Source organism: Antennarius striatus, chromosome 19 (assembly GCF_040054535.1).
Source record: "Antennarius striatus isolate MH-2024 chromosome 19, ASM4005453v1, whole genome shotgun sequence".
Classification (NCBI taxonomy): domain Eukaryota; kingdom Metazoa; phylum Chordata; class Actinopteri; order Lophiiformes; family Antennariidae; genus Antennarius; species Antennarius striatus.
Window position 1 is genome coordinate 17,615,626 of NC_090794.1, and position 26,808 is coordinate 17,642,433.

At 47.0% G+C, this 26,808-nt stretch overlaps 3 protein-coding genes across 8 annotated transcripts in view; all 3 read right to left on the reverse strand.

Moving 5' to 3' along the window:
• Positions 1 to 2,164: 2,164 nt before the first annotated feature.
• traf3ip2a (TRAF3 interacting protein 2a) lies at positions 2,165 to 9,180 on the reverse strand. 3 transcript variants are annotated; one of them, XM_068343166.1, is made up of 11 exons: positions 9,143 to 9,180; positions 8,920 to 8,972; positions 8,744 to 8,789; positions 8,223 to 8,645; positions 5,295 to 5,442; positions 5,021 to 5,205; positions 4,408 to 4,496; positions 4,259 to 4,327; positions 4,069 to 4,173; positions 3,820 to 3,894; positions 2,165 to 3,034 (listed from the first exon to the last, which is right to left on the reverse strand). In XM_068343166.1, the coding sequence occupies exons 3-11, from the start codon at positions 8,757 to 8,759 to the stop codon at positions 2,888 to 2,890; spliced, it is 1,257 nt and encodes a 418-aa protein (XP_068199267.1). In that variant the 5' UTR covers positions 8,760 to 8,789; positions 8,920 to 8,972; positions 9,143 to 9,180; the 3' UTR covers positions 2,165 to 2,887. The 3 variants fall into 3 exon arrangements, with proteins under 3 accessions (XP_068199267.1, XP_068199266.1, XP_068199268.1); XM_068343165.1 differs by lacking the exon at positions 9,143 to 9,180 and having other exon boundaries at positions 8,920 to 9,128; XM_068343167.1 differs by lacking the exon at positions 9,143 to 9,180 and having other exon boundaries at positions 8,914 to 8,972.
• A 670-nt stretch (positions 9,181 to 9,850) lies between these two features.
• LOC137613886 (probable G-protein coupled receptor 139) lies at positions 9,851 to 13,171 on the reverse strand. Its single transcript, XM_068343339.1, has 3 exons — positions 12,813 to 13,171; positions 12,198 to 12,311; positions 9,851 to 10,914 (listed from the first exon to the last, which is right to left on the reverse strand). The coding sequence occupies exons 2-3, from the start codon at positions 12,274 to 12,276 to the stop codon at positions 9,851 to 9,853; spliced, it is 1,143 nt and encodes a 380-aa protein (XP_068199440.1). The 5' UTR covers positions 12,277 to 12,311; positions 12,813 to 13,171.
• A 6,635-nt stretch (positions 13,172 to 19,806) lies between these two features.
• The window catches only part of LOC137613012 (tyrosine-protein kinase Fyn), an 83,126-nt gene continuing 76,124 nt past the window's right edge, over positions 19,807 to 26,808 (reverse strand). The window contains exons 13-14 of one of the 4 annotated variants that reach the window (XM_068341789.1): positions 22,733 to 22,864; positions 19,807 to 20,968 (exon numbers count right to left, since the gene is read on the reverse strand). In XM_068341789.1, coding sequence (XP_068197890.1) covers positions 20,760 to 20,968; positions 22,733 to 22,864 — 341 coding nt within the window. In that variant the 3' untranslated portion in view covers positions 19,807 to 20,759. Of the gene's footprint in view, positions 20,969 to 22,732; positions 22,903 to 26,808 lie in introns of all 4 variants that reach the window. The other 3 variants (XM_068341791.1, XM_068341790.1, XM_068341792.1) reach the window with 3 other exon arrangements.

Consider the following 26,808-nt stretch of genomic DNA (forward strand, 5'->3'; position numbering starts at 1 on the left):
TATATTTCAGTGTAGGAGGTGGGTTTTTTTGGGAAAAATAATTTCAGTTTCACTTGAACATGATTTGGGGAATTGTAAGTAATGAGAAATGTTGAAAAGCATCTGAAATCTTACCAATTATGTGGACCTCAAACAAGTCTACAGCAGACTTTGCCCTCAGCTTCAATCTGATTGTACAGGAGAACTTTTAATCTGTAAGTAAATACGATGTAACAGGGAACAGAAGTGTTTGTGAAGCTTAACTGTGTTTCAGTTGTGCTGCCACTGCAGCATGAATACAGAATTGAACCAGATCACTGCATCAGAAAGGGTCACAATGGCCTATAAACACAGTTATCAATCCCACTTGATGTTACAGATGAACTCAAGACTTTATCAGTGATTATCTTATCATTTAGAGCCTCTACAACTCTGAGCCTCATCTGCGTGCCACTAGAGGAGAATATGATACCATTTTGCTTGCTCCACATCTTTTGAATGTTTAGTATTCCATGTGCATTACTGTAATGGCCAGTACGAGGCAGGTAGCAGGAGTGGATGTGCTGAGCCCACAGCTTCTTCCTCTCCACTGACAGACATCATCTCCCAAAAAGCCGGTTCAGTCTGGTTCATGCCTGGGACACGGCAGCGAATGATGATGGAACTACTTTCATTAGCATTACCATCGAGATGGAGAGGGAACCTTTGTCTGTGTCTGACCTTGAGGGAAAGCTGTGGCCTCGTAATGAACCAATCAGCAGACGTCTGCCTCCGTTTGCCAACAGCATGCCCCAGGACTGTGGGTGCATGTTAGGGACACGTCCCACTAGGAAGTACTGTATATATCCAGTTTGGTGCTTTTATCTAAAGTGAACACCAAGTGCATACATTTCAATATAGATGCATTCAGTTGGAGTCTCAGTGATGGTGAAAGTGAATTTCCATTCATGAAAGCTCATCTGTTTTTAAGAGTGTGTTCCTTTTTGTGGTGGTGATGATGGAAGAAAGTGGATTCAGAGGTATGTAGTTTGGTAAATCCTAAACTCATCCAACGCTTTCCAACCACGGCATCACAGAGGTGAACCGACAATTAATAAATACTTAACTTTTATGTATGGATGGATTTGAAAAGTCTGATGAATCAGATTTTGAGAGAAAAGTTTGAAAATCAAGCTAATTTCTCACTAAATTATAGTAAGCTGTGGCTGTCAACTGAGACATTTCTTGATAAATTTGCATTATTTGCATTTTTTAAAAATCGGAAGTACTACTGTGGATATTTAGCCCCTGTGCACCTTTTCTTGATTTTTTACAAATCTTCAATTCTCTGATTTGAGGCGCTTGCACAGAGTGGGATGAAGGACGCAGAAGAGGAGCTGCCACGTTTCAGCAATGTTTAAATCACAATCCCATTCTGACTGTCACAAAGAAATGTGATGGAAAATGTGTAAAGTGCCACACACCTCAGAGGATTATTGCTCTTTTCAATGTAAAAAAGGTGGTCATCTGGAGGACACCCTCTGCTGTGTGTTTTGCTGACCCGACACTGTGCACTGTTCCTTTGAGGCGTTTCCATATCCTGCAGTAGAAATGGTTTCTATACGACAAACGTGATTGTGTGAAGACTCACAATGCAGTGATTTACTAGTGCGTCAAGGGTTCAACCCAGCCTGTCACAACTTGTCCCCTCCACCGCGGTGTAACATGTCAAAATAGAGCAGGAAAAGAGCGTGTTTCATTCGACATCAACCACTAGGGCTTTGTTGTGCATTTACTATAGAAAGACTCATGAAATGAGTCAGTGCTGGGAGTGTATTTAACAAGCAGCAGGCCAGCCAGACTTGATCCAGGCCCTGTTGGCGACGTGTCTGTGTCTGGCTGCTCTGGACTCATCCGATAAGGCCGACTCTGGTAGCAGAGAGTCCTGGATCATTAACACAGCCACTGGCCCTCGTGTTTACAGACCATAATAGAGAACCTCCCCAGAGCTCCGCTCATGCTGGGTGACTTTAGTGAGGTCTGTTCATCAGGTTTACAGGTGAACCCGTCTGCTCACGGCGACAGGCCTCCGGTCCCTGCAGCAGACTGTCACAGAGTTGTAGGTGGACGTGGACGTCCTTCTTCACGGCGCAGATCCAATGATCTCACAGTCAGAATGAGTCCCAGAAGATCACATCAGTTGGTCAAAACAATTACATTTATTTAAAAGTAGTGGAAACAGAGTTAATAACATGCATGTGTTGAATGGAAGTGCAAACAGCAGCTTCAGTGATCATTATTTAGGACATGCTGCCACCTTCTGGTTAGTTATAGTCCTCATGTCCGCCGTGGTGGAACAATCCTGTACGTCTGTCTCACCCTGAGAAGTAGTTAACAAACTACTGCTCCATCATTTGTTCAAACATCATAAATGTATATGACTTTTTCATAATTAAATCATACTTTGTGAATCATGTTCTGAATAATTAGGGGAGTTATATATTTCTGACTGTCCAAATTTGTCCAGTGGTTTTTACATAATCCTGCTAAACCAATTAATCAACTAATCAAACAAATGAATAAACGAACAAAAGGACATAGATGAAAACAAAAAGTGGTGGGGGCATTAAAAGTGTGTTTCAGCTGTGTTTTTGTATCTATAAGTAGGTAAATGTCAGATGTTTAAAAGGATAACTCTGACAGTTGTTTGAACGGAGATGAAGAACATCTGGAAAAATACTCTTCAAATAAAAGTTAAAAAACCCAAACAGACAAGTTTAGGAGATCTGATGAAGTAAAGCCTTCCTGCCCCGACATCAGAACAGCTGTTAAGGTGGATTACAGAACATCTGTTCCCAACGAGAAGGAACCCCCCCACACCCACGCTGCAGGAACAACAGTTCTATCTAAACCACGGTGGGCTTTGTGGTCATAGGGGGCGGACGGTGAGAGTGAGGTCGCCCCCCCGCTGGGGGATGATGTAGCGCTCCTGTCTGAACAGACGCAGCAGCAGGTCCTGGGTGTCCTGGGGCCAGCGGTAGATCTTGGTGCTCTGGAGCCACCTGGGGACGTGTCTCTGCAGCACAGAGGGGCAGAACGAAGAGGGGCAGAACACAGAGGGGCAGAACACAGAGGGGCAGAACACAAAGGGGCAGAACACAAAGGGGCAGAACACAGAGGGGCAGAACACAGAGGGGCAGAACAGACAAAATTTAAAATTTTGTCAGATTGAGTAATAAATAAAAAATCTATCTATCTATCTATCTATCTATCTATCTATCTATCTATCTATCTATCTATCTATCTATCTATCTATCTATCTATCTATCTATCTATCTATCTATCTATCTATCTATCTATCTATCTATCTATCTATCTATCTATCTATCTATCTCTGTCCCCAGTGTATTTCTTTTTCCCACCCAAGGCTGATGACCGCCCTCCAGAGTCTGGGTCCTGCCCGGAGTTTCTTCCTCAATGAGGGAGTTTTTCCCCGCATTTTGAAATATCTGCAGGTGTGATTAAGCGCTATATAAATAAAAGTTGATTGGTTTGATTGATAACAGACGTTTTACATAACTTAAAGTAATTTTTAAAGCAGCCTTAGATATGTTGTTTTATCCTTTCCGAGCAACAGACTATAATGCATCTTCGTTAAAGGATCCACAATGTTCCCACATTACAGCTGCAAAGCACTAAAGCTACGAAATGGAACGAGCTGGTTTGTGGAGGAGGAGCTGAAATCTATTGCTTTAAGTGGTCGTCCTTCAGAGATCAGAATGAATGAGTCTGAGTGAAGGAAGTCCAGACTTCTGATGTGAACCCTGGAGACACCCCCCCCCCCCATTCCACCTGACTTACCTTGGTTGCATTGGGAAACAGGACGGGCACCAGCCTGAAGTTTCTGCAGCCGTGCTGAATGAATTCATTTTGGATCTGCATCAGAGAGGAAGATCAGTTCAAATCAGATCTCTGCATTGGTGCTCATTTTTACTAAAGTTTGTTCTGGCTCCGTGTGAGAGCAGGGAGTTTAACGACATAATCCTGCCACAAGAAGGCGATATTTCCTCTGCTATTGTGAGCAGACGTGACAGTCCTGTGGTCTCCCACCTGATTGTGAATGTACTTGGTGTGCAGGCCGTGCTCATCCTCTCCATCTCCCTCCACATCCTCCTTGTACTTGGGGCTGATGACCACGATGATGAGCACTGATTTCTGAAACACCACCAAAATCTCACTGTCAGTTCCTGCAGAAGGCAACTTGATTCATTCCCCCCTCAGATTTAACAGCCACACCTACATCATTCAGAAACTTGTCCATCCATTTGGTGGTGTCCATTCTCCGGATTGGATTATCAAAGATGTCGATCTGTCAAGAGTCAGACGTGGATGATTGCTTTACGGAAAGTCGCCGAGAATCGCTCACGAGAGAGACGTGACGGGACTCACCGCTGTTTCCAATCCCTGATCCATCAGCAGCTTTACAAATGGGAAAATGTCTTTGGCCGTGTCCGTGGAATACGTGATGAAAACGTTCCCTGTCGACGAAAAGGAAACCCCCCAAACAGTGTTTATTATATTCTCTGGAGGGATGATCTTTCATCCAAAATCAAATGTTTTCCTCTGGCCTCTAGTGATATCTAATCATCTATATTGACTTTGTGTGAGTGGTAAAGTTTTTCAGACCTCAGCAGCAGAGATGCTGCTTGAATGTAATACTAGATGGTACTGAGGTTGTACTGGTTGGTTCCAAATCGTCCGTAGGTGTGAGTGTGTGTGGTTTTTTCTTTCCAATTGATGCACTGGTCTGGGGAGTGTCCCCGCCTCTCACCCTGAACCTGCTGGGATATGCTCCAGCAACCCCCGTGACCCACGAAAGGGGAGAAAGTGGTTCATAAAATGAATGAATGAATTTAGCACTAATGTAGTGGTCCCCCACCAATCCTCAGCAAAACAGATGTGTATCTGTGATTGATGCGTTTCTATGAACATGTCAGTTTTATCAGTAAAAAGTGTCACATGTTCATGTGGATGTTCACGCGTGTACACTGATCGGACTCACTGCATTCAGCAGGCAGGGTGATGGTCCTCTTGATCTCCCATGTTCCTGCTCCTGGACCAGCCTGGTGGGAGGGACCCACGCTGACCTCATGCATCACGTCTTTTGGAGGGATGGCAATCTGAGGGTCAGATCTGTGGGGGGCATTTGGAGCACGTCTAAACAGCACCGGATCAGTTGGGGGGTACCTGTGGAAGGAGAAAGGGATAGCAGATAAATCCATGTGGATGTAACAAACAGATCATAACCAGACGCGTGATGGACGTCATGCTCCTACCCCGGCTGTCGGTGGAGGTGAGGCTCCTGCTGAGGCTCGGCGTAATACTCATGTCTGTACTGATGATCGTTCCCATTGGGGTGGGGCTGGTTAGCTGGAGGACAACATCGACACTGTCTGTAGAAGGTTCTTTGAGCTGGATTGTGGCCTGCAGCGGGATGTGGAGGAGCAGACGTCAGGTTTGTAGCATTAACTGTTAGCATGCAGAGATGACAGAGCTAGCTCCACAACAAAGGGCCAAAGTGAAGGGAGGCAGCCCTGGAAAGTAAACCGTCACCGATGTTGTGGCTCGTGTATCTGTGAAGAGTAAAATGTTCCAATGATGTAGTTACATGATTTGTCCTACTTAAACAGTAAAGTCATGTGGAACAAATTTAAGTAACTATTATCCATTATTTGTAGGGAGGTGCCTTCAGAAATTTGTCTTCAGTAATATTCAGTATCTTCAACTCATATCATTATGTTCTTGTTCTCATTATTCTCCTTTGGGCTTTTCCCTTCAGGGGTCGCCACAGCCAATCAGTGTCCTCCATCTAACCCTCTTCTCTCTGGGAGTGACCAGGAAGGATAGGATCAGGAATGAGTACATCAGAGGGACAGCACATGTTAGAGGTTCTGGAGATAAAGTCAGAGAGGCCAGACTGAGATGGTTTGGACATGTCCAGAGGAGAGATAGTGAATATATTGGTAGAAGGATGCTGAGTTTTGAACTGCCAGGCAGGAGGCCTAGAGGAAGACCAAAGAGGAGGTTTATGGATGTAGTGAAAGAGGACATGAAGGTAGTTGGTGTGAGAGAAGAGGATGAGAAGACAGGGTTAGATGGAGGACACTGATTGGCTGTGGAGACCCCTGAAGGGAAAAGCCCAAAGGAGAAGAAGTAGAAGAAGAAGACCAATGACACAAGTGGCATTACATTAGTCTAAATGTCTCTGCTGAGGCACAAATTATTTTATCTACAGAAAAACAGCTAAATAACACGTCCAACTGACCTATTTAATGGAAAGGAAAACTTATTACAGGTAAACCTTGTATTACGTCGTCAGTCGGTTCCAGGAGACGTAAGTCAGAAAAACGACTTAAGTTGAATTAACTTATCTCCAGGCTAAACGAAGATAAACGTTCCCTGTTCTTTTCTGAATTTTATTTCTAAATGCATTTTAAGAATATTTAGTTAAGACAAATCTATTTTATGCTGACAAAAAATTGTATTTTTGATTTTTTAATATAGTACAGAAAAAACTTTGCTGTCTCCTCTTCAGCTAATAATATGATATTATATGTTTTCATTCTTATTTATTGTACAGTAACATGATATTATGTGTTTTAATGGTTTAGTAGTGACTAAACCAACATATTCATAACCCCAATGTTAACATCTCAGACTCCTTAACTCATTTGTTCATTCATTCATTCATAGACAGATTCTACAGGCTCAGGCCCAGCAGTCCAGTCTAACCCGGTAAAGACTCGACTCAGTCTGGTGTGGATCCAGAACCAGAACAGACTGAAGCAGACATCCGATGTCTTTTATCAATATCCATACGTCAATCATTGTTCCCTGAAAAACACTCCCAACCTGATTGAAAGGACTTTTTATGGATCTGTACCTAATGGAGTTTAGATCTGATTTAATTGGATTCTGGCATGAGACCCATCCTATCCATCAGTTTCATGGAAAGCTGTTTAGTGGTTTGATCCTACTGACAAACAAAGTTCCAAAAAGTCCAATACCCAACCTAATAATCCATTAGATATTTCAAACTGCTTTGGTCACAGGTGACAGTGTGGACATAATTAAAAGCTGTGATGGAGCCACTGGTTCCACCAGTCCACTTGGGGCTGGACCGGAGCGTGGACTGGATTCAGCAGCGGTGGTTTTATGTGAGGTGTGGGCGATGACAGCATGTCTGCAGCCGGCGTATTCATTTAGAACAGTGAACAGATATAATTGGAACAACACTGCGCTTCACCCAATCAGAAATCACCCAGTTTCACCCAGACCTGCAACGTGGAAAATTTCTTTTTACTGAATAAGGAGGCAATTTTACCAGTGAAGTGAGGATAACGACTTAGAAACTAAGATTAGATTTAGTAATTTTATGTTATGTATCCTTTACACAGCTGATGCAGTGTGACCTCTGACACCGACGTAAAATTGATGAGTTTGGACCTGACCTGAACAGTTGAACCCCTGGTAGAGTACAGATAATCCAATAGCAAATCATTAGTGGCATGTATCTGTGGTGTCTAATTTAAACGAAAGTAAAGAGTTTAGACTGCATCATAAATTCTCAACCAGCCGTGTGGATTAACACAGGGTATCACAATGGTTAATATATGAGTATACAAGAAACAACAAAATATCACATGAATACAGTATTTTGCTCACACGCTATGATTCTTATTAATTCCCACTGTTTCTTTAGGGGGTTTCATGAAGAGTCGGTTAATCCCAACCACAAATGCTCCCTGCTTCACAGTTTGGCAAATAATTTAGTTTGCATGTGAACATTTTTATGGATATCAGTTGTTAATTTCCACTTTATTAGACGTCAATGAATGACCTATTTTTAACACATTTTCATATATAAGGCGCACTGGATTATAAGGCGCACTGTTGGTTTTTGAGAAAATTAAAGGCTTTTAGGTGCGTTTTATAGTGTGGAAAATACTGTAATTGAATATGACTTTCTCTTTGTTCCAGAGCCAATGAGAACCGACATGTGGATCATGTGAACTCATCATGTATCATGTTTTGATCTAGTTGTCATACTGAATGTACCGAGCATGTTTTAATTTGGATGAACTTTAAATCATGTTTTCATCGTCTACTGATGGAGAGTCGTGTCATTGCTGCCTGACGCCGTTCACGCCCTTCATGTTTGTGGTGACGGTGTCGTCTGTGGGGTGTCTCGGTGCTCTCGTTACCGTCCGACATCAGGGGCAGAGGCGGCTCCAGGAAGTCTCCCTCCTCCACAGAGCGATCCTGAGAATAGTTTGAAGGGCCCACGAAGCCTCTGCCGTGGTGGACGTCCGGTCCATACAGCAGCGCCCGCTCTCTGAGGCCATGAGGCCACGCCCCTGCAGGGGGAGGGCGCTTCACCTGTGGTGGGTCCACAGGGCCGGGGGCATCATAAGCAGCTGCTCCAGGTTGATGGCGATAGCGGCTCTCGGGGAGCCCCCACCGGTCGGCATCACGTGTGGCCCCCTGAGCTCGGCCATCGCCCACTTCCTGCAGACGTTCTGCACTCCGTTGACACTGTTCACAAGAGGGAGGCCAGACCAAGTCCAGGTTGGAGGACGTCATGCTTTCATCCATTTCAACGGGAAGGCTCTGGTGAGGACACGGTCCTGACAACAAGAAGTAAGAGGAAAACGTTTTCAGTTGGCTTAGGAAGGTGACGCGCAGATGAACTCCTGACTGAGTCTGATGAGCTCTGGTTTCGTACCTAAGAAAGGATCCATTCTGTCTCCGAGGAGAAATGTCTGTCAGCTCTGGTGAGGAGAAAGGAGAGTTAAAGGAATGGAGTTTTACAACAGCACTAACACAAGAATCAAATCTATCAGTAGGAATCTGAAAATCACAAAACAAACACAGAATAAATAAGTAGGAACTCACACGTACTTTTTTTTCTCACTGAGAAGGCGTGGAAAAAGTAATTCCAGAGGTGGGTTTTACTGCAACAGAACACAAAAGCTTCAAACCGGTTCAAAGTTCACGATCACTGATCTACAGGTATGTCAGGAATGATTTTAAAAGTAACACCTAAAACCCATTTGAAACGTTCCCGAACATTATTTCAACCTGGATTCAGTCCAGACGGAGCTGACTGTAAGCCCACACCTACCTTTCTTCATAGCAGTCACCAAGAGCTCAAACCTGTTCTGAGGAAAACAGGAAGTATTCCCATTATGTAAAGAAGGGAAGGCTTGTGACCTATTTATGCAAATGAGGTGAAGCCTAAAGACAACAGCTACCTGGCTGCAGGTAGGCGTTCTGAGCCTGGAGGGGGAATCGTTGTAAACATGGGTCAACAGCAGCAACATCAACACAACAGAGAAAAACTACATTCATGGAATTAAAGGTGTAGCTGCTTTTATTATCACTGAGCAGTTTTAGATGAGCACGATCACAACCAGACAGCAGGTGGAGTTAGTTTGACTAAAACACTTGACCTGGATTAAACAGAACAGACAAGCACACAACAGAGAATAACACAAAGGAAACGTCACGGATCACCAGAGTCAATGTGATACATCTTCTGGGAACCATGAATATGTCAAAATCTTTGCCAATTCATCCCCTAAAGAGATATTCTGGAGTAAAATTCTCAGACATTACGTCACCTGCTGGCCACAATGTGAATTTTGGTCTTTAAGGTTCATCCTCTGTGGGGCACGAACGTCTGTACCAGATTTAATATAAACACATTGAACATTTCTTTCAATACAGGACTAGGATGATATACCAGCGTCACAATCCTGGCTTGGTTGTCTTTCATTTACTAAAGTATAACTCAACCCAAAGATCACAGGAAGGGACTGAGAGCCCTGAATTAAGGTGTTTGTGTTTTGAAGTCATGCCTTGGTGTGACCTTTGTCCACCCGTCCAGATCCGTCTGTATGAGACTGGTGAGCACCACAGTCCCCAGGTCTCTGGATGGTGAGGCCTGATGATCCACCACGGAGAAGACCTTCATGGTGGTCTGGGTGAGGACGAAACCCAGCTCACGTACCCTCTCTCTACAAGTCACGGCTCGCACCAGCTCCCGACGGAAGCGCCGGCTGACCATGCAGTAGAGGAGGAAGTTGGTGGTGGAGTTGAGGTTCTGCATCATGTTGGCCAAGTCTCCTGCCACGTTGATGGGGATGCTGTAGTCGTTCCTGTTGAAGCCCTCCTCGTTGTACTCTGTCCTCAGGATGCAGTAGGTGACGAAGCGGGGCAGGCTGAGCACGACGAAGACCACGGAGACGGTGCCCAGCAGTAGGATGGTCCTCCTCAACATGCCCCTGGTGCTCCGGCCATGCATGACGCGCCGCTCCTCTTTGGTGAAGAGGTTGCTGGCCCGACAGAGATGGCACCCCATCAGATAGTTGAAGATGATGACCAAGACGATGGGCACGCCCAATGACAGGAAGGTGGTTATCCACACGATGACTGTAGTGTAGGCCTCATTGCGGTAATGACACCTGGGACGAGTCACATTCTCCCCGTGTATGGTAGTGTTGACCTGACTGACGACGTTAATCCAACCCACGGGCACGGACGCCAGATGTGAGACCAGGACGATGAAGACGCATGTCAGCTTCGTGACCCATGCCTGGGAGAAGCGCTGCTTGGCTGTCGTGCTACGCAGAACCAGGTAGCGCTCGATGGTGAACACCACCACGATCCAGGAGGAGCTGTACAACGATCCATTCTGCAGAAAACCCAAGATGCCACACCAGGGGTGGGAGTGCCAGAAGGGCTGCTCAACCCAGAAGGTGAGGGTCAGGTCCAGGAGGATCACCCACACCAGGTAGAAGGTGTCCACGATAGCCAGGCAGCTCAGGTAGACAACGGCGGTGCTGGACATCCCACATTTACGGAGGCAGATCATGTAGAATGTGAAGAGGTTGGCTGGAAGGTAGGAACACAATCAGAGAAAGAAAAACCGTGATGTAGCCTCTGGGAAAATGAGCTGAGACTCAGGTTCGACATCAGTTTATGAAAAATAGCTTCAAACCGAAGTAAAGACATGGTGGGTCTTCATTTTTCTGTGGTGAGTGGCACAGAGCACTAATTCACTGTTAACTTATTTTTTATTGATTTTTTAAAAATGTATTCATAATATTTTAATAATCCCTGAAGGGAAATTAGAAGTTCACTCTAACACATGGTTAGTGATCACACACACATGCATATATACAGTATATAGTGTGTACTGCGCTGCAACACGCACACACAAGGGGCCTGTAGGCATTCAGTGTGTGTGTGTGGGGGGGGGTAGAGTGGGGGGCAGCTCCTTCGTGGTGCGCCTTAATGAGCTACTTATAAAGGGGACAGTACCTTTCTCAAGGGCGCCCAGTGCTCAGGAGGTGAGCTGACGGGGGGGGGGGATCGAACCGCAGACCTCAGATCGTTGAACAACTACTGAGCCACTGCCGCCCCGATAAACATAAAACCAGTGCAAACAAAGCATTTTGATATTTTCCTGGACCAAACCTGAGGGAGGTCAGTGTCGTTGTTATGTAATTACCCTAACAATTCATCATACCTGTGTGACCCCCCAAATTATTCCTTCACAATGAAGACCTGCTCCTACAATCTGGATTATGTTGGTGCCATTAGTAGTTTAACAGTAAAACACATTTCACTGATACAGAGCAGTAGCCTTTAATGCTACGTTAGATTTTCTAGATTTTCATGTAATATTAGAATCTCTCGTCTCACAGCAGGGATTTTTTCTATGAGTCACATATTCTGGATCAGATCAGATCAGATTAAATCAGATCAGATCAGAGTGTGATGCCTGCTGGATCCCATCAGAACCTTTAACCTGCAGTAGTAGTCCGTTTCTCTTTCATTGTGTAACTAAAGAGCTGAAGGTAATCACACCTTTGAGCTGAGCACAGCTTCGATCCTGGAGGCACGAGGAAACTGTTAACCACAACATATTTTAACTAACTGTCTCACAGTTCCTCAGAATGTGACAGTAAATTTTGATTTAGATATTGATCTGCTGTCATGTGCTGCTCCGAGGCTCATGGGGCGTGAGGAATAAGGTGTTCCTGTTGGCTATCTGCGGGCTCCAAATGGTATGAGAACATAACAGTCATAGTATTTAGATGAATACATAACGTCAGCTGCAAACTCAGGCGTAAAATCACACGGACAACAAAAAGCCAACCAAGATGACAAACCTGGGATACCCATGATGCAAAGGAGTGGGTAGTAAATCTTCTGAACAGTGATGAAGATGTTGATGCCGGCTTCTTCCATCGTTCACCACCAGGCTGTCGCTCACATGCTAATAGCTGCAATAAAGCCATTAGAGAGATGGAGCAGAAGAGGACGGAACACTGATAATGGAGAAGGAAAAATTTCACGTTTCTAATGTCGGAGCCGCTTCACTCAGACGTGATCAATGAGATTATCGTTCAGATCCACCAGCGGCGTCCGACACTCATTCTGACTGTATTTACCATCACCTGAGCCGATTGACCAGCTCATTGATCAGGTGATGCTTCTGCTCTGGAGGAGCAGGAAGCTGCAGGAGTTTCTGCATGAACTTTATGAAAGTTAAACTGCCTGGAAATAGATGAGTGTTACACAACACACACACACACACACACACACACACACACACACACACACACACACACACACACACACACACACACACACACACACACACACACACACACACACACACACACACACACACACACACACACCCTGGACTGAAACAGGCTGAACAGCTTCAGGTGAATGGAAACGCCGTTCACAAACATTCACACTGATGGAGTCACACCCACCTGGTGTCTGCTGGACCTCCGGGCTCTGCAGCGATGAGGAATCATCCAGGGGCCACTTCTTCATCCAGGGGCCACTTCTTCCTCTGTGGTCCACACCAGCTGTTCTCTACCAGGATATGACCATCATCGACGAGGGAGGGACGGCTGAGGCAGGGATGGGTGAGACTGCTCCAGCTGCTGCTCCCATAAAGCTTCAGGGGGGAGGAGGACGCGTCACCTGACACCTGAAGGGAGGGTCAGCTGAGCATCCTGGACGTTGACCGTTGTTGATGCGTTAGGTTAAGGGGGTCAAACTCATTTTCACTGAGGGTCACATCAGCATCACGGCTGTCCTCAAAGGGCCAGATGTAACTAATAAATGTAACTACATGTAACTCAGTGTAATGTAACTAAATGTAACTACTCCTTAATGTAACTAATAAATGTAACTCAATGTAACTCAGTGTAATGTAACTAAATGTAACTACTCCTTAATGTAACTAATAAATGTAACTAAATGTAACTCAGTGTAATGTAACTAAATGTAACTACTCCTTAATGTAACTAATAAATGTAACTAAATGTAACTCAGTGTAATGTAACTAAATGTAACTACTCCTTAATGTAACTAATAAATGTAACTAAATGTAACTCAGTGTAATGTAACTAAATGTAACTACTCCTTAATGTAACTAATAAATGTAACTAAATGTAACTCAGTGTAATGTAACTAAATGTAACTACTCCTTACTGTAACTAATAAATGTAACTAAATGTAACTCAGTGTAATGTAACTAAATGTAACTACTCCTTAATGTAACTAATAAATGTAACTAAATGTAACTCAGTGTAATGTAACTAAATGTAACTACTCCTTAATGTAACTAATAAATGTAACTAAATGTAACTCAGTGTAATGTAACTAAATGTAACTACTCCTTAATGTAACTAATAAATGTAACTAAATGTAACTCAGTGTAATGTAACTAAATGTAACTACTCCTTAATGTAACTAATAAATGTAACTAAATGTAACTCAGTGTAATGTAACTAAATGTAACTACTCCTTAATGTAACTAATAAATGTAACTAAATGTAACTCAGTGTAATGTAACTAAATGTAACTACTCCTTAATGTAACTAATAAATGTAACTAAATGTAACTCAGTGTAATGTAACTAAATGTAACTACTCCTTAATGTAACTAATAAATGTAACTAAATGTAACTCAGTGTAATGTAACTAAATGTAACTACTCCTTAATGTTAAATAACTGAATTTCTGACTGATTCTAGTTCCAAACATTACAGTTAGACAGAAAAAACATGTTTGTTTGTTTCTCTGTTCTAACATAAATCCTTTTCATTTGTCAGGTTATTAAACCAACAGAACTCCATCAATCAAGGATCAAACTATCAATCAATAAAGAAAAATAACATCAGACACAAGTTAGGACGTTAACTTTGTTCAAAATGTCTTTGTCAAAGTTAAAATAGGGTTAATTGTGGGAAATTGTGGGAAATGTAGTTTTGCTCAAAGCACACTTTTTTACCTTTTTTGCTCTCGCGGGCCACATTTGGCCCCCGGGCCTTGGGTTTGACACGTGTGTTCGGTTGTTGTTTCTGGACTCCTAACATCTGTCTCGTCTTCACCCATCCCCCGATGAGGCGTCCGTCGTCAGTCGTCCTTCAGACACTTCTTCTTTCTTCCCTGTCACTGTTTTTACGGAATTTTTCCTCATCCGGTTTGACGGTCTGAGAGTAGAAGATGATTGATTGATTGATTGATTGAGTGATTGATTGAGATGGAACAAACTAATTATCTGACCCCAGCCACATGGAACTGTCTCATGAATGAACACAACCTTGTTGGTGCAGCGTTTTGGAGAATAATCAGTTTGATTGATCTGAGCCTCAGGTCTTCATGCAGGAGGTTTTAGGGTCTATTAGACAAATCAAAGCTGTTACTGGTGTTGCAAAAAGTCAAGTTCAGGTTCAAATTATGTGTGTATTTCATATTTTTATTAGTATATTAGACTGCAATTTTTACTTTGTATATCTTCTTCCACTTCATTTATCTATTGAGGTTGCTGTAATGTTGGAATTTCCCAGTGTGTGATCAATAAACTATACCTTTCTATTTATTAAATGTCATCAAAGCGGTTCAGACGAGCCATAAAGACGTCTCATCATAAATAAGACGTCTTTATAAATCTGATATAATTTTTCGTAATCAAAATAACAGATTAACTCTTCTGATGTAAACCTGGTTGACTGACTGCTGATCACTACAGTTCACTTCGTGGTTCGTGGTTAAATCTGTAACCTTAACTCAAGATAGTCAGGATCAATTTTTTTAAACACTAAGACCGCTGATCAAAAGCAGATGCTCTTCAGTGATGAAACCAATGTCTGATCAAATCTGCACAGCGGCTGGGATGAAAAAGACAGAGCCGAAGATGGAATGATAGTAAAATAAAAAATAATTTTTAAAAAATTTAAATATTCTTCTCTTTAATGCAATTCATAATGCATCATTTTTTATTAAACACACTGAAGATGACCGTAGATCAACTACCAGAAAGCTCTAGCTAAATGATGTTCAGCACTACTCGATGTGATAATTAACCAAAATCAACCTGTGACATCGTTCACCTTTGACCCCCCCGTAGAACGGCTCAAACGTTGTTGGAGGATTTTTCTCCAAGTCACACATCACAGCCCCCTGAAGAAACACACCAGACTGAGATGAACCAGCCTGAAATAAATGGAGCTGAGGTGGAGGTCTGGACAGAGGGCTGGAGTTTTGACATAGGACCAATATTAGCATAGGTGAGGGACCAGACAAAGGACGGCTCGAAGTCCCCAAATGATGATTAAAGACATTGGAACACGTTTTCCCTTGCCCGGATGCGGGTCACCGGGGCCCCCCTCTGGAGCCAGGCCTGGAGGTGGGGCTTGAAGGCAAGCGCCTGGTGGCCAGGCCTGCACCCATGGGGCCCGGTCAGGCGCAGCCCGAAAGGACAACGTGGGTCCCTCTTCCCATGGGCTCACCACCTGTGGGAGGGGCCATAGGGGTCGGGTGCACTGTGAGCTGGGCGGTGGCTGAAGGCGGGGACCTTGGCGATCCGATCCCCAGCTACAGAAGCTGGCTCTTGGGACGTGGAATGTCACCTCTCTGGCAGGGAAGGAGCCTGAGCTGGTGTGTGAGGTGGAGAAGTTCCGACTAGATATAGTCGGGCTCACCTCCACACACAGTTTGGGCTCTGGTACCAGTCCTCTCCAGAGGGGTTGGACTCTCTTCCACTCTGGAGTTGCCCACGCCGAGCAGGTGTGGGTATACCTATAGCCCCCCGGCTTGGCGCCTGTACGTTGGGGTTCACCCCGGTGGACGAGAGGGTAGCCTCCCTCCGCCTTCGGGTGGGGGGACAGGTCCTGACTGTTTGTGCTTATGCACCAAACAGCAGTTCAGAGTACCCACCCTTTTTGGAGTCCTTGGAGGGGGTGCTGGAGAGCGCTCCCACTGGGGACTCCATCGTTCTGCTGGGGGACTTCAATGCTCACGTGGGCAATGACAGTGAGACCTGGAAGAGTGTGATTGGGAGGAACGGCCCCCCCGATCAGAACCCGAGTGGTGTTCAGTTATTGGACTTCTGTGCTTGTCACGGACTGTCCATAACGAACACCATGTTCAGACATAAGGGTGTCCATATGTGCACTTGGCACCAGGACACCCTAGGCCGCAGTTCGATGATCGACTTTGTGGTCGTGTCATCAGACTTGCGGCCGCGTGTTTTGGACACTCAGGTGAAGAGAGGGGCGGAGCTGTCAACCGATCACCACCTGGTGGTGTGTTGGCTCCGATGGTGGGGGAAGATGCCGGTCCGACCTGGCAGACCCAAACGTATTGTGAGGGTCTGCCGGGAACGCCTGGCGGAATCCCCTGTCAGAAGGAGTTTCAACTCCCACCTCCGGCAGAACTTCACTCACGTTCTGGGGGAGGCGGGGGACATTGAGTCTGAGTGGACCATGTTCCGCGCCTCCATTGTCGAGGCGGCCGACCACAGCTGTGGCCGTAAGGTGGTCGGTGCCTGTTGTGGCGGCAACCCCAGAACCCGTTGGTGGACATCAGCGGTAAGGGATGCCGTCAAGCTGAAGAAGGAGTCCTATCGGGCCTTTTTGGCCTGTGGGACTCCTGAGGCAGCTGATAGGTACCGGCTGGCCAAGCGGAATGCAGCTTTGGTGGTTGCTGAGGCAAAAATTCGGGCGTGGGAGGAGTTCGGTGAGGCCTTGGAGGACGACTTCCAGACGGCTTCGAAGAAATTCTGGTCCACCATCAGGCGTCTCAGGAGGGGGAAGCAGTGCAGCATAAACACTGTGTATAATGGGGATGGGGAGCTGCTGACCTCAACTCGGGACGTTGTGACTCGGTGGGGAGAATACTTCGAAGACCTCCTCAATCCCGCAGACACGCCTTCCCATGAGGAAGCAGAGTCTGGGTTCTCTGAGGCGGGCTCTCCTATCTCTGGGGTTGAGGTCACCGAGGTAGTTAAAAAGCTTCTCGGTGGCAGGGCCCCGGGGCTGGATGAGATCTGCCCGGAGTTCCTAAAGGCTCTGGATGCTGTGGGGCTGTCCTGGTTGACACGCCTCTGCAACATCGCGTGGACTTCGGGGACAGTGCCTCTGGATTGGCAGACTGGGGTGGTGGTCCCTCTTTTTAAGAAGGGGGACTGGAGGGTGTGTTTCAACTACAGGGGGATCACACTCCTCAGCCTCCCTGGCAAGGTCTATTCAGGGGTTCTGGAGAGGAGGGTCCGTCGGGAAGTCGAATCTCGGATTCAGGAGGAGCAGTGTGGTTTTCGTCCTGGCCGTGGAACAGTGGACCAGCTCCACACCCTCCGCAGGGTCCTTGAGGGGGCATGGGAGTTCGCCCAACCAGTCTACATGTGTTTTGTGGACTTGGAGAAGGCGTTCGACCGTGTTCCTCGGGGGGTTCTGTGGGGGGTGCTTCAGGAGTATGGGGTACCGGACCCCTTGATAAGGGCTGTTCAGTCCCTGTACGACCGATGTCAGAGTTTGGTCCGCATTGCCGGCAGTAAGTCGGATTCGTTTCCAGTGAGGGTTGGACTCCGCCAAGGCTGCCCTTTGTCACCGATTCTGTTCAGAACTTTTATGGACAGAATTTCTCGGCGCAGCCAAGGCGTTGAGGGAGTCCAGTTTGGTGGCCTCAGTATTGCGTCTCTGCTTTTTGCAGATGACGTGTTGCTGTTGGCTTCATCAAGCCGTGATCTCCAACTCTCACTGGAACGGTTCGCAGCCGAGTGTGAAGCGGTTGGGATGAGAATCAGCACCTCCAAATCTGAGACCATGGTCCTCAGTCGGAAAAGGGTGGAGTGCCCTCTCCAGGTTGGGGATGAGATCCAGCCCCAAGTGGAGGAGTTCAAGTATCTCGGGGTCTCGTTCACGAGTGAGGGTACGATGGAACGGGAGATCAACAGGCGGATCGGTGCAGCGTCTGCAGTGATGCGGACTCTGTATCGGTCCGTCGTGGTGAAGAAGGAGCTGAGCCGAAAGGCAAAGCTCTCGATTTACCGGTCGATCTACGTTCCTGCCCTCACCTATGGTCACGAGCTGTGGGTCGTGACCGAAAGAACGAGATCCCGGATACAAGCGGCCGAAATGAGTTTCCTCCGCAGGGTGTCCGGGCTCTCCCTTAGAGATAGGGTGAGGAGTTCGGTCATCCGGGAGGGACTCAGAGTCGAGCCCCTGCTCCTCCACATCGAGAGGAGCCAGATGAGGTGGCTCGGACATCTGGTCAGGATGCCTCCTGGATGCCTCCCTGGTGAGGTGTTCCGGGCACGTCCTACCGGGAGGAGGCCCCGGGGACGACCCAGGACACGCTGGAGAGACTATGTCTCCCGGCTGGCCTGGGAACGCCTTGGGATTCTCCCGGAGGAGCTGGATGAAGTGGCTAGGGAGAGGGAAGTCTGGGCTTCCCTGCTTAAGCTGCTGCCCCCGCGACCCGACCCCGGATAAGCAGAAAAGAATGGATGAATGGATGGAAATATTAGCTTATACCCCCCCCACCCCCCACGCAGCATCGATCCGAAAATCAAACAGCAAAGAGAGGCGGTGAGATCGGTTCTCTAATGAACCTCTGATGCGGTTCCTGCTGCCTGACCGGATGGCTCCGTCTGGACTCCAGCGGTTCTCCAGGATCCTGTAGCTCCACGTGGTCAAGAGGGGGGGGGTCCACTGTATTTACTGTCACCAGCAGCAATAGGGTCGTAGCTTCAGTAGGACTGTCTGAATAGGAAGCCTGTGGGCATTGTGTTTGAAGGCCTGTGGATTCTTGGCTGAACCCCCCCCCCCATCCTTCACCAGGGCGGTGTGGCTGGAGAGGCTGAATCCTTGAGGTGTGGACTGCACTGAGCAACATTCTAGTCTCTTTACGTGGAAATCTCATTCCAATCACTCCAATCCCGTGAAAAGGTTCCTTTTTGGTTTGTGATTATATCTCATCAGGTTTGAGATGTGAACCTAAAAAGGTGTAAAAGTGAAAATTTGACCTTGACCTAGTTCTTAAAGGTCAAGGTTGTTACTTAATTTTCCTCCCCTTGCCTCCCTGAACATAACGCCTTTTGTTTCGTCTTTCTATCTAATCCGGTTCCTGAGAAATGTGCAAAAAGTGTACAAAAGTTGAAATTTGACCTTGACCTAGTTTTCTCAAGGTCAAGGTCATCACCTCATTTTCATCCCCGTTGCTGCCTGAGTCATGTGCTTTTTGTTTCATCTTTCTATCTGAAACGGTTGTGAAGATAATTTGGTGGACAGACACACACTGACATTTGCAACACACACACACACACACACACACACACACACACACACACACACACACACACACACACACACACACACACACACACACACACACACACACACACACACGTAAAAGCATGTTGAAGCACAGTCATTACAACAAGTGAGAAGAAAGCGTCTCAGAACGAGTGTAAAATGTTTATTGTTCTTTTATGAATTCTGAAATCACTAAAATAACAAAAAAAGTTGAAATGAGAGCTGTGGGGGGGGGGGGGGGGTTAGCGACACTTAGAACCTTTTACTGTACAACTCTTAAAGGAGACGATTCCACCTCTTCTGGCTCTTTAAGGATCACTTAAAGGCGTTCAAGGGAAACAAAACGTGAGAATAAAACCTCGTCAGTGAGACGATGAGGTGGAAGCTGTTGGTGAGGCGTTCAGGGTCCAGCTGCAGCGTAGGTTCCTTAGGCTCAGGTGGAGGACGTGCAGGAGATGAGGTAAATGCCGCCGCCGACCGACCACACACACACAGACACACACACACCCTCTGTTTGGGAATGAACTTCATGTCCTTACAGCTAAAACGTCCGGTAGAAAGATGAGAACCTTTCTTTTAAAGAAGAGCAAACGGAAGCAGGACTGTGTGGTGTCGACCTGAAGGACGATAACGGGCCACATCTTTTTTTTTACATATTATGGGAAATAAGAGAAACCTGAATGAGGTTCTGGTGCAAAGGAGAACAGAATGCAGGAGCTACAGTTTTTACAGGTTTGCTGCTCAAACGCTTCTCTTCCTTCAGGTAGAACTATTTGATGCAGGAGAAAATGAAATCTGAAACAGAAGCAACGACTTAATGAAGCATTTCTTATTTACACTGAATACATGTTTTTCATTGCATTATCGCGACCCCCTGCTTGACTCCTCCACCTCCTCGTTTTCCCTACATGAAGGAGTTCAGACACTGGGGGGGGGGAGGCGCGTCGGAGGCTCAGGCTTGTGTTCTAGGGGGGGTTGGTTGAGCTGAGGAAGCTGTACAGATCCCTAAAGTAACGTCCAGGCTGGATGGGAAGGCTTCAGAGTTTTTAACAGCACTGATTGGGGGCAGTTCTGCCCCTTGCCCCAGGCTGACCCCGCCGGGGAGAGGCCTCTAGAGGTTGTCCCCCGGCTGGTACTGAGGCTCGGTGGCTGTGAAGTAGTCCTCCAAGAAGGCCTGCAGGTACTCAAAGGTGGGCCGCTCCTCGGCGTCCTTCTTCCAGCACTGCAGCATCAACTCGTGCAGCGAGATGGGGCAGTCCTGGGGGCAGGGCATCCTGTAGCCCCGCTCCACCTGCTCCAGCACCTCCCGGTTGTTCATGCCTGGACAGAAACACGACACGATGATAACGATGTAACACGTGTTGGGAAAGTATCCTCAGTTAGAAGACACATGTAAACACCCCCTCACTGAGTCAGAGGCAGAGTAGGGGGGTCGTGAGGTCACAGCTGTGGTCCTCACCTTTACTGGTCCTCAGAGCGATTTAACATCACACAATATTTTCATGGACCGACAGATAAATAGAACAAAATGATACGACCAGCATAGAAACGGTTTTTTAAATTTAATAATAAAGTTGAATACAAAGTGTAACAACTTTATTAGCAGCGTCCTCGTGACATCATGCGAACATTCGTTTTCTGTCGGTTTTGCTAGCTGGGGGGTTTCATTTTCTCCCAACCTGCTAATGTTTTCTGAACATTTTCCACGATCATAAAATCTTTTAAATGTGTTTCTACCTCAGGGTGTTGTCGGACAGCTGCAAAGGAAACGGTATTAGTGATTCTTTATCTTGTTTCTGGGTACACCAGTATAGAATGTATTGATCACGGCTACACGGACAGGTGACACGCCGGCCAGGTGGTTACCCTGGGTTACCTGGTTGTTAAGGAGGAAACTGGCTCCTGATCCATTTCTCATTGACCTGCAGGAACTGTTTCCTTTGAATTGCAGCAGAAACGATGGAAACTAAGCCCCAAACAGCTGTTCACTCATTCTGTTCAGGTGAACTTCAGAAGCTGAAGACATCAGCAGACAGAAGCTCACAGTTGGTTCTTCTAGTTTGACAACTTCCTATTCTTTTCAGAAAGTTCTTCCAGCTTCAGCGGTGTCTGCCTCTTTAATTCCTTCTGGAGTGAGTTTGTGAAGTGAAACGCCACGAGCGTTCTCATTGGTCTAAATGGCTTCAAATTTGTCCAATCATCAGTCCGTTAACAAACACGCTAAAATCATTTGATTTTCTCGTTTGCGAAAAATACGTTGGGGAATTGAGTTCACAAGAGATGATTGTCAAAAATAAAGACACCTAACCACTAATAAAATCTTTTCAATGGATTAAGATAATTCACAGAATTGGATAATTTGAATAAAATCAGCAGAAACCTGCTGATCAGTGGGAGATTGCCGTCTATGATCTTTGATGCTAACATTTACTTTTGCTGTCTGTATTTTCAAATCAAGTTTGGTCAAATAAGTTTGAACAACATCCACCATTCTTACTATTTCCTTAAAATAACCACTGCGGCACGGCGGCGCAGTGGTTAGCGCTGTCGCCTCACAACGCGGCAGCGGGTTCGAGTCCCGCTCTGTGTGGAGTTCTCATGCTCTCCCCTTGTCTGCGTGGGTTCTCTCCGGGTTCTCCGGCTTCCTCCCACCTCCAAAAGCATGAGCTTCAGGTTGATTGGCCGTCCCAAATTGCCCGTAGGAGTGTGTGTGTGTGTGTGTGTGTGTGTGTGTGTGTGTGTGCTTGTTTGTATGTCTTTGTGTGTGGCTGCGCGGTGCACTGGCGTCGTGCTCAGAGTGTCCCCCGCCTCACGCCCTATGCCGGCTGGGATAGGCTACAGCTCGCCGTGACCCGCTGCGGCGGATAAAGCGGCGGTACGTGAAAATGAATGAATGAATAACGCTGACAGAAAGAGATGGTGTTGATCAATGCATGTGATGAACTAGTCTTCTTCACTGGTACCCAGGAGACGGACTGCAGACATCGATAATGTCACCAGTTCCACACAGGAGAGCTTTTCTTCTTATCAGCTAACTTTATCAAGGTGAACGCTGCTGATGTTTGAGCCCCGCCCTCTGCTCACCTGGGTAAGGCACCCGCCCCTTGGTGACCAGCTCCGTCAGCAGAATGCCAAACGACCACACGTCAGACTTGATGGTGAACTTCCCGTACAGGGCGGCCTCGGGGGCGGTCCACTTGATGGGGAACTTGGCTCCTGTAGGAGAGGAGACGACCAACGTGAGGCCAACGCTTCTGAAGAACAGACAGGAAACTGTTCACACCAGCATCAAACACACCGACAGTCTCCACTGTGTTCAGTACCAGTTCACCTCTATGGCTGGAACGTCTGACAACACGTGTTCAGGGTTTTTACATTTGTTACCAGAAGGAACTACCACGGTGACTCCATTTGTGTCTGTTGTCACACAGCATCACAGGTCACAACAGTTAGCTTCATGTTTGTGCATCCTGTCATTCATTGGCTGTTCATGAATGTCTGTCAGTGGCTGTTGTGTTCCTGACCAGGAACGATTGATGTAATCCTCTAAATTTGAAATACCACGTTATTCAAGTAAACCTCGGCCATTTCGAGTCACAGTTCTTTTTCTGTAAATGTTGTTTTTCAATAACAACAAAAAAAACATGTAAAAAGGAAAATTAAAAATTCATTAAAATGCATTTTACTGAATTTTACTCAACTTATAAATACAGGCAGTCCTCATCATACAAACATTCGTAGATACGGACAAATGTGCGCCGTGATATCTGACTTACATTAATCCCTCCTTCCTCATTGTTAATGCGTTCCAGGAACCACACGCGATTAACGAAATCCACGATAGAGCACCAAACTGTTTATCTTATTATTTACGGTAATTTAAACGTTTCTGAACCCCCCCCATACTGACAATAAACCACCTTCTATCTGTATGATCAACACTCTGATAGACTGTTTGAAGCACTTTTGTGTCTCACGGAAGTCCGAGACTCACGGAACCGAGCACACTTCCTGAATGCGTGTACAGTGTCACATGACTGCCTACTAAAAATCTGTGATGAGGTGAAGTCGCCCGTTGATGTGCAAGGGTGCACAGTATCATCCTGCAATACCCCTTTCTGCCACAGCCCCCCTGGGGGCAGCACTGCTGCGTTCATGCAGCTCCAACGCTCGTCCCCCCCTCTTGTTGTTGTTTGTTGTCCCGTGAGCGTTTCAGAGTGTCAGGCTTCGTACCTTAGATACTTTACTGTTCATCATTCTCTTTTTCAGTCTGTTAACATTAATGATGATATCAGGAAAGGCATTGAGATCTATGAGCTACAGTAAATAGATTAGGTGGACATAACGCCGTGTAGATGGACCTCTGGATCAAACAGGACATGTGACAGCGTCAGATGCTACTTGTGTTGAAAGTTCAGGGAACAGCGGTCAGAATTCAGGAGGTGAATCACAAACAGTCCTCAGCTGACGAGTTCTTTCAACAACATGTGAGGAACAGAAACCATGAGAGCGTTTCTGAGCGCAGACGGACCGCATCAGACCCACAACCACGAAGGAGATGACGGACTCGTACAGCATCTTGGGTGTCGACACATACTTTTGTTATTGGTCACTTAATTTGACCCACATTTTTAGGAGCATGTGAAAGACACGTTTTCACTTGTTCTTACTTTCCATTTACATCATTTTAGGCTTTTCAGTTTGTTCATGAGAAAGTAGAGAGATGTCAAAGAGAACCATTCCCAACGGATCCAGGAACAGAAAACGTCATTATGTTGAAGATTTGGATCTGGATCCCAACCTCTGAATCGCTGCCAATATCTATTATATTCTGTCAGTCTGCTTTCCATTTGCTGCTTCCTCCGCTCATCAATAAACCAGTTACAGCCACACATCAGCTTTCATGAGCGATGAACGTCCCAGCTGCTGGATGACATACAGTAGTACCTTCGTAGTAGCGTCTTCTGCGCATGCGCGAGCAGGCTGCAGTTTCTTCTGCTCAGAGCGAGTTTGTTTGCATAATTTTGCGTTTTTTTTCTATGTTTCTGCGTGTATTTTTCTAACGTAAAATTATATAATGTATAGTGATATGCTGGTGTACTCCAGGGAGGAGTTGATGTCCATGAGGGTCAAAGGAGACCCCGCAACACGCGATCTCATCCCCGCTGAGCTCCGACGGAGATATCGCGGATGCCGAGCGGGTCGAGTTGAAAGGACTAGACTAACGGCTAGAGCCGCTAACCGGAGGAGAGTCAAGCCCTCCGTCCCCTCCGTCATCACGGGGAACGTGAACTCTCTACCCAACAAGTTGGACGAACTGACGGCGCTGTGCAGGACTGATCATCGCTACCGGGAGACCAGCTTGTTGGTGTTCTCTGAGACGTGGCTAACTGGCGACGTGCCGGACGCTAACGTCGGACTAACCGGCTTCTCCTCCGTACGAGCGGACCGGGACACGAACACCGCCGGTAAGAAGAAAGGAGGTGGATTAATCATCTACACCAACGATAGATGGTGCCATCCGGGACATGTGACGGTGAAATCAACACTGTGTAACCGCGATCTGGAGCTAACAGCTGTTAGCATCAGACCCTACTACCTGGCGCGTGAATTCTCACACGTCATCGTCCTCGCCGTCTACATCCCTCCACGGGCGGACCCTGAGACAGCACGAGAGACCATCTGTGGGACCACCTCTGCTCTTCGGACCCGGCACCCGGAGGCGCTCGTCATCATCACCGGTGACTTTAACCACGTCACCCTGGACTCATGTCTCCCCACAATGGTCCAGTGTGTAGACTGTCCCACACGGAAGAACAGAACCATCGATCTGTTCTACACTAATGCTAAGGAGGCATACACCGCCACCCCCCTCCCTCCACTAGGTAAATCAGACCACAACCTAGTGTACCTACAGCCCACCTACATCCCGCTGGTGAAACGGCTGCCAGCAACAACACGACAGGTCAGGAGGTGGTCCCCGGAAACAGAGGAGATGCTGAGGAACTGCTTCCAGATCACCGATTGGGATGTTATTGTGGGCTCACATGGGGAAGACATTGAGGGGGCAGCTCAGTGTTTTACTGACTACATAAACTTCTGTGTGGACACCGTGGCCCCTGTCAGGACAATCAGGTGTTACCCCAACAACAAACCATGGGTAACCAAGGAAGTCAAGGCTGTCCTGAACAGGAAGAAGCGGGCGTTCAGGAGCAAGAACGAGGAGGAGATGAGGAAGGCCCAGAAGGAAGTGAGACTCTGCCTGAGGGAGGCCAAGGAGGCGTACAGGAGGAAGCTGGAGAAGCAGCTGGGGCGCAACCAAGTGCGGGAGGTCTGGAATGGGATGAGAACCATCACCGGACACGGGAAAGGGCGCAGCACTGTGGAGGGGAATATTGAACGAGCGAATGAACTTAACAGCTTTTTCAATCGGTTCAGCTCCCCCACCACTCCCGGCTCCTCGTCCCAGGCCTCTCCTGGCCTACAGACCTCTCCTGGCCTACAGGCCTCTCCTGGCCCTACAGACCGCTCCACTGATGCTCCCTCCTCCTGTGCTTCCTCTCCTTCCACCCCTGCCACTTCTCCCGAGCCCACTCCAAGAACTGCGAAGCTCAACGGCCCCACCTCAACCACTGGACTTCCAACCTCGCCACAACCTCCTGCTCCCACCACGACCGAGACCATCATCACTGCAGACCTGGTGACGACAACGCTGAGGAGGCTCCGTCCCTACAAGGCGGCTGGACCAGATAAGGTCTCCCCAAGACTCCTCCGAGCCTGTGCTTCGGAACTAGGGGACCCCCTGCAACAATTGTTCAACCTCAGTCTGCGGCTGGGGAGGGTCCCGTCACTGTGGAAGACCTCCTGCATTGTCCCTGTACCCAAGAAAGGACGCCCTACTGAGCTCAACGACCACCGACCGGTCGCTCTTACCTCCCACGTAATGAAGACCCTAGAGCGACTGGTCCTGGAGCTCATGCGTCCACAGGTGCAGGGTGCTATGGACCCTCTCCAGTTTGCCTATCAGGCCAAGGTTGGGGTTGACGATGCTGTCATGTACCTCCTCCACCGCACACTCTCCTACCTGGACGCCGGGGGCTGTGCCGTCAGAGTGCTCTTCTTCGACTTTTCGAGTGCCTTCAACACCATCCAGCCCCAGC

Excerpts from the sequence above, each read along its gene's own strand:
- traf3ip2a (XM_068343166.1), bottom strand. Across the intron at positions 3,895-4,068 it reads CCAAGTACATTCACAATCAG|ATCCAAAATGAATTCATTCA; the intron begins GTGGGAGACCAC and ends TCTCTGATGCAG. Across the intron at positions 3,035-3,819 it reads TGTTTCCCAATGCAACCAAG|AGACACGTCCCCAGGTGGCT; the intron begins GTAAGTCAGGTG and ends TCTGTGCTGCAG.
- LOC137613886 (XM_068343339.1), bottom strand. The coding sequence starts at position 12,276 with ATGGAAGAAGCCGGCATCAACATCTTCATCACTGTTCAGAAGATTTAC. Across the intron at positions 10,915-12,197 it reads TTGCATCATGGGTATCCCAG|CCAACCTCTTCACATTCTAC; the intron begins GTTTGTCATCTT and ends CCTACCTTCCAG.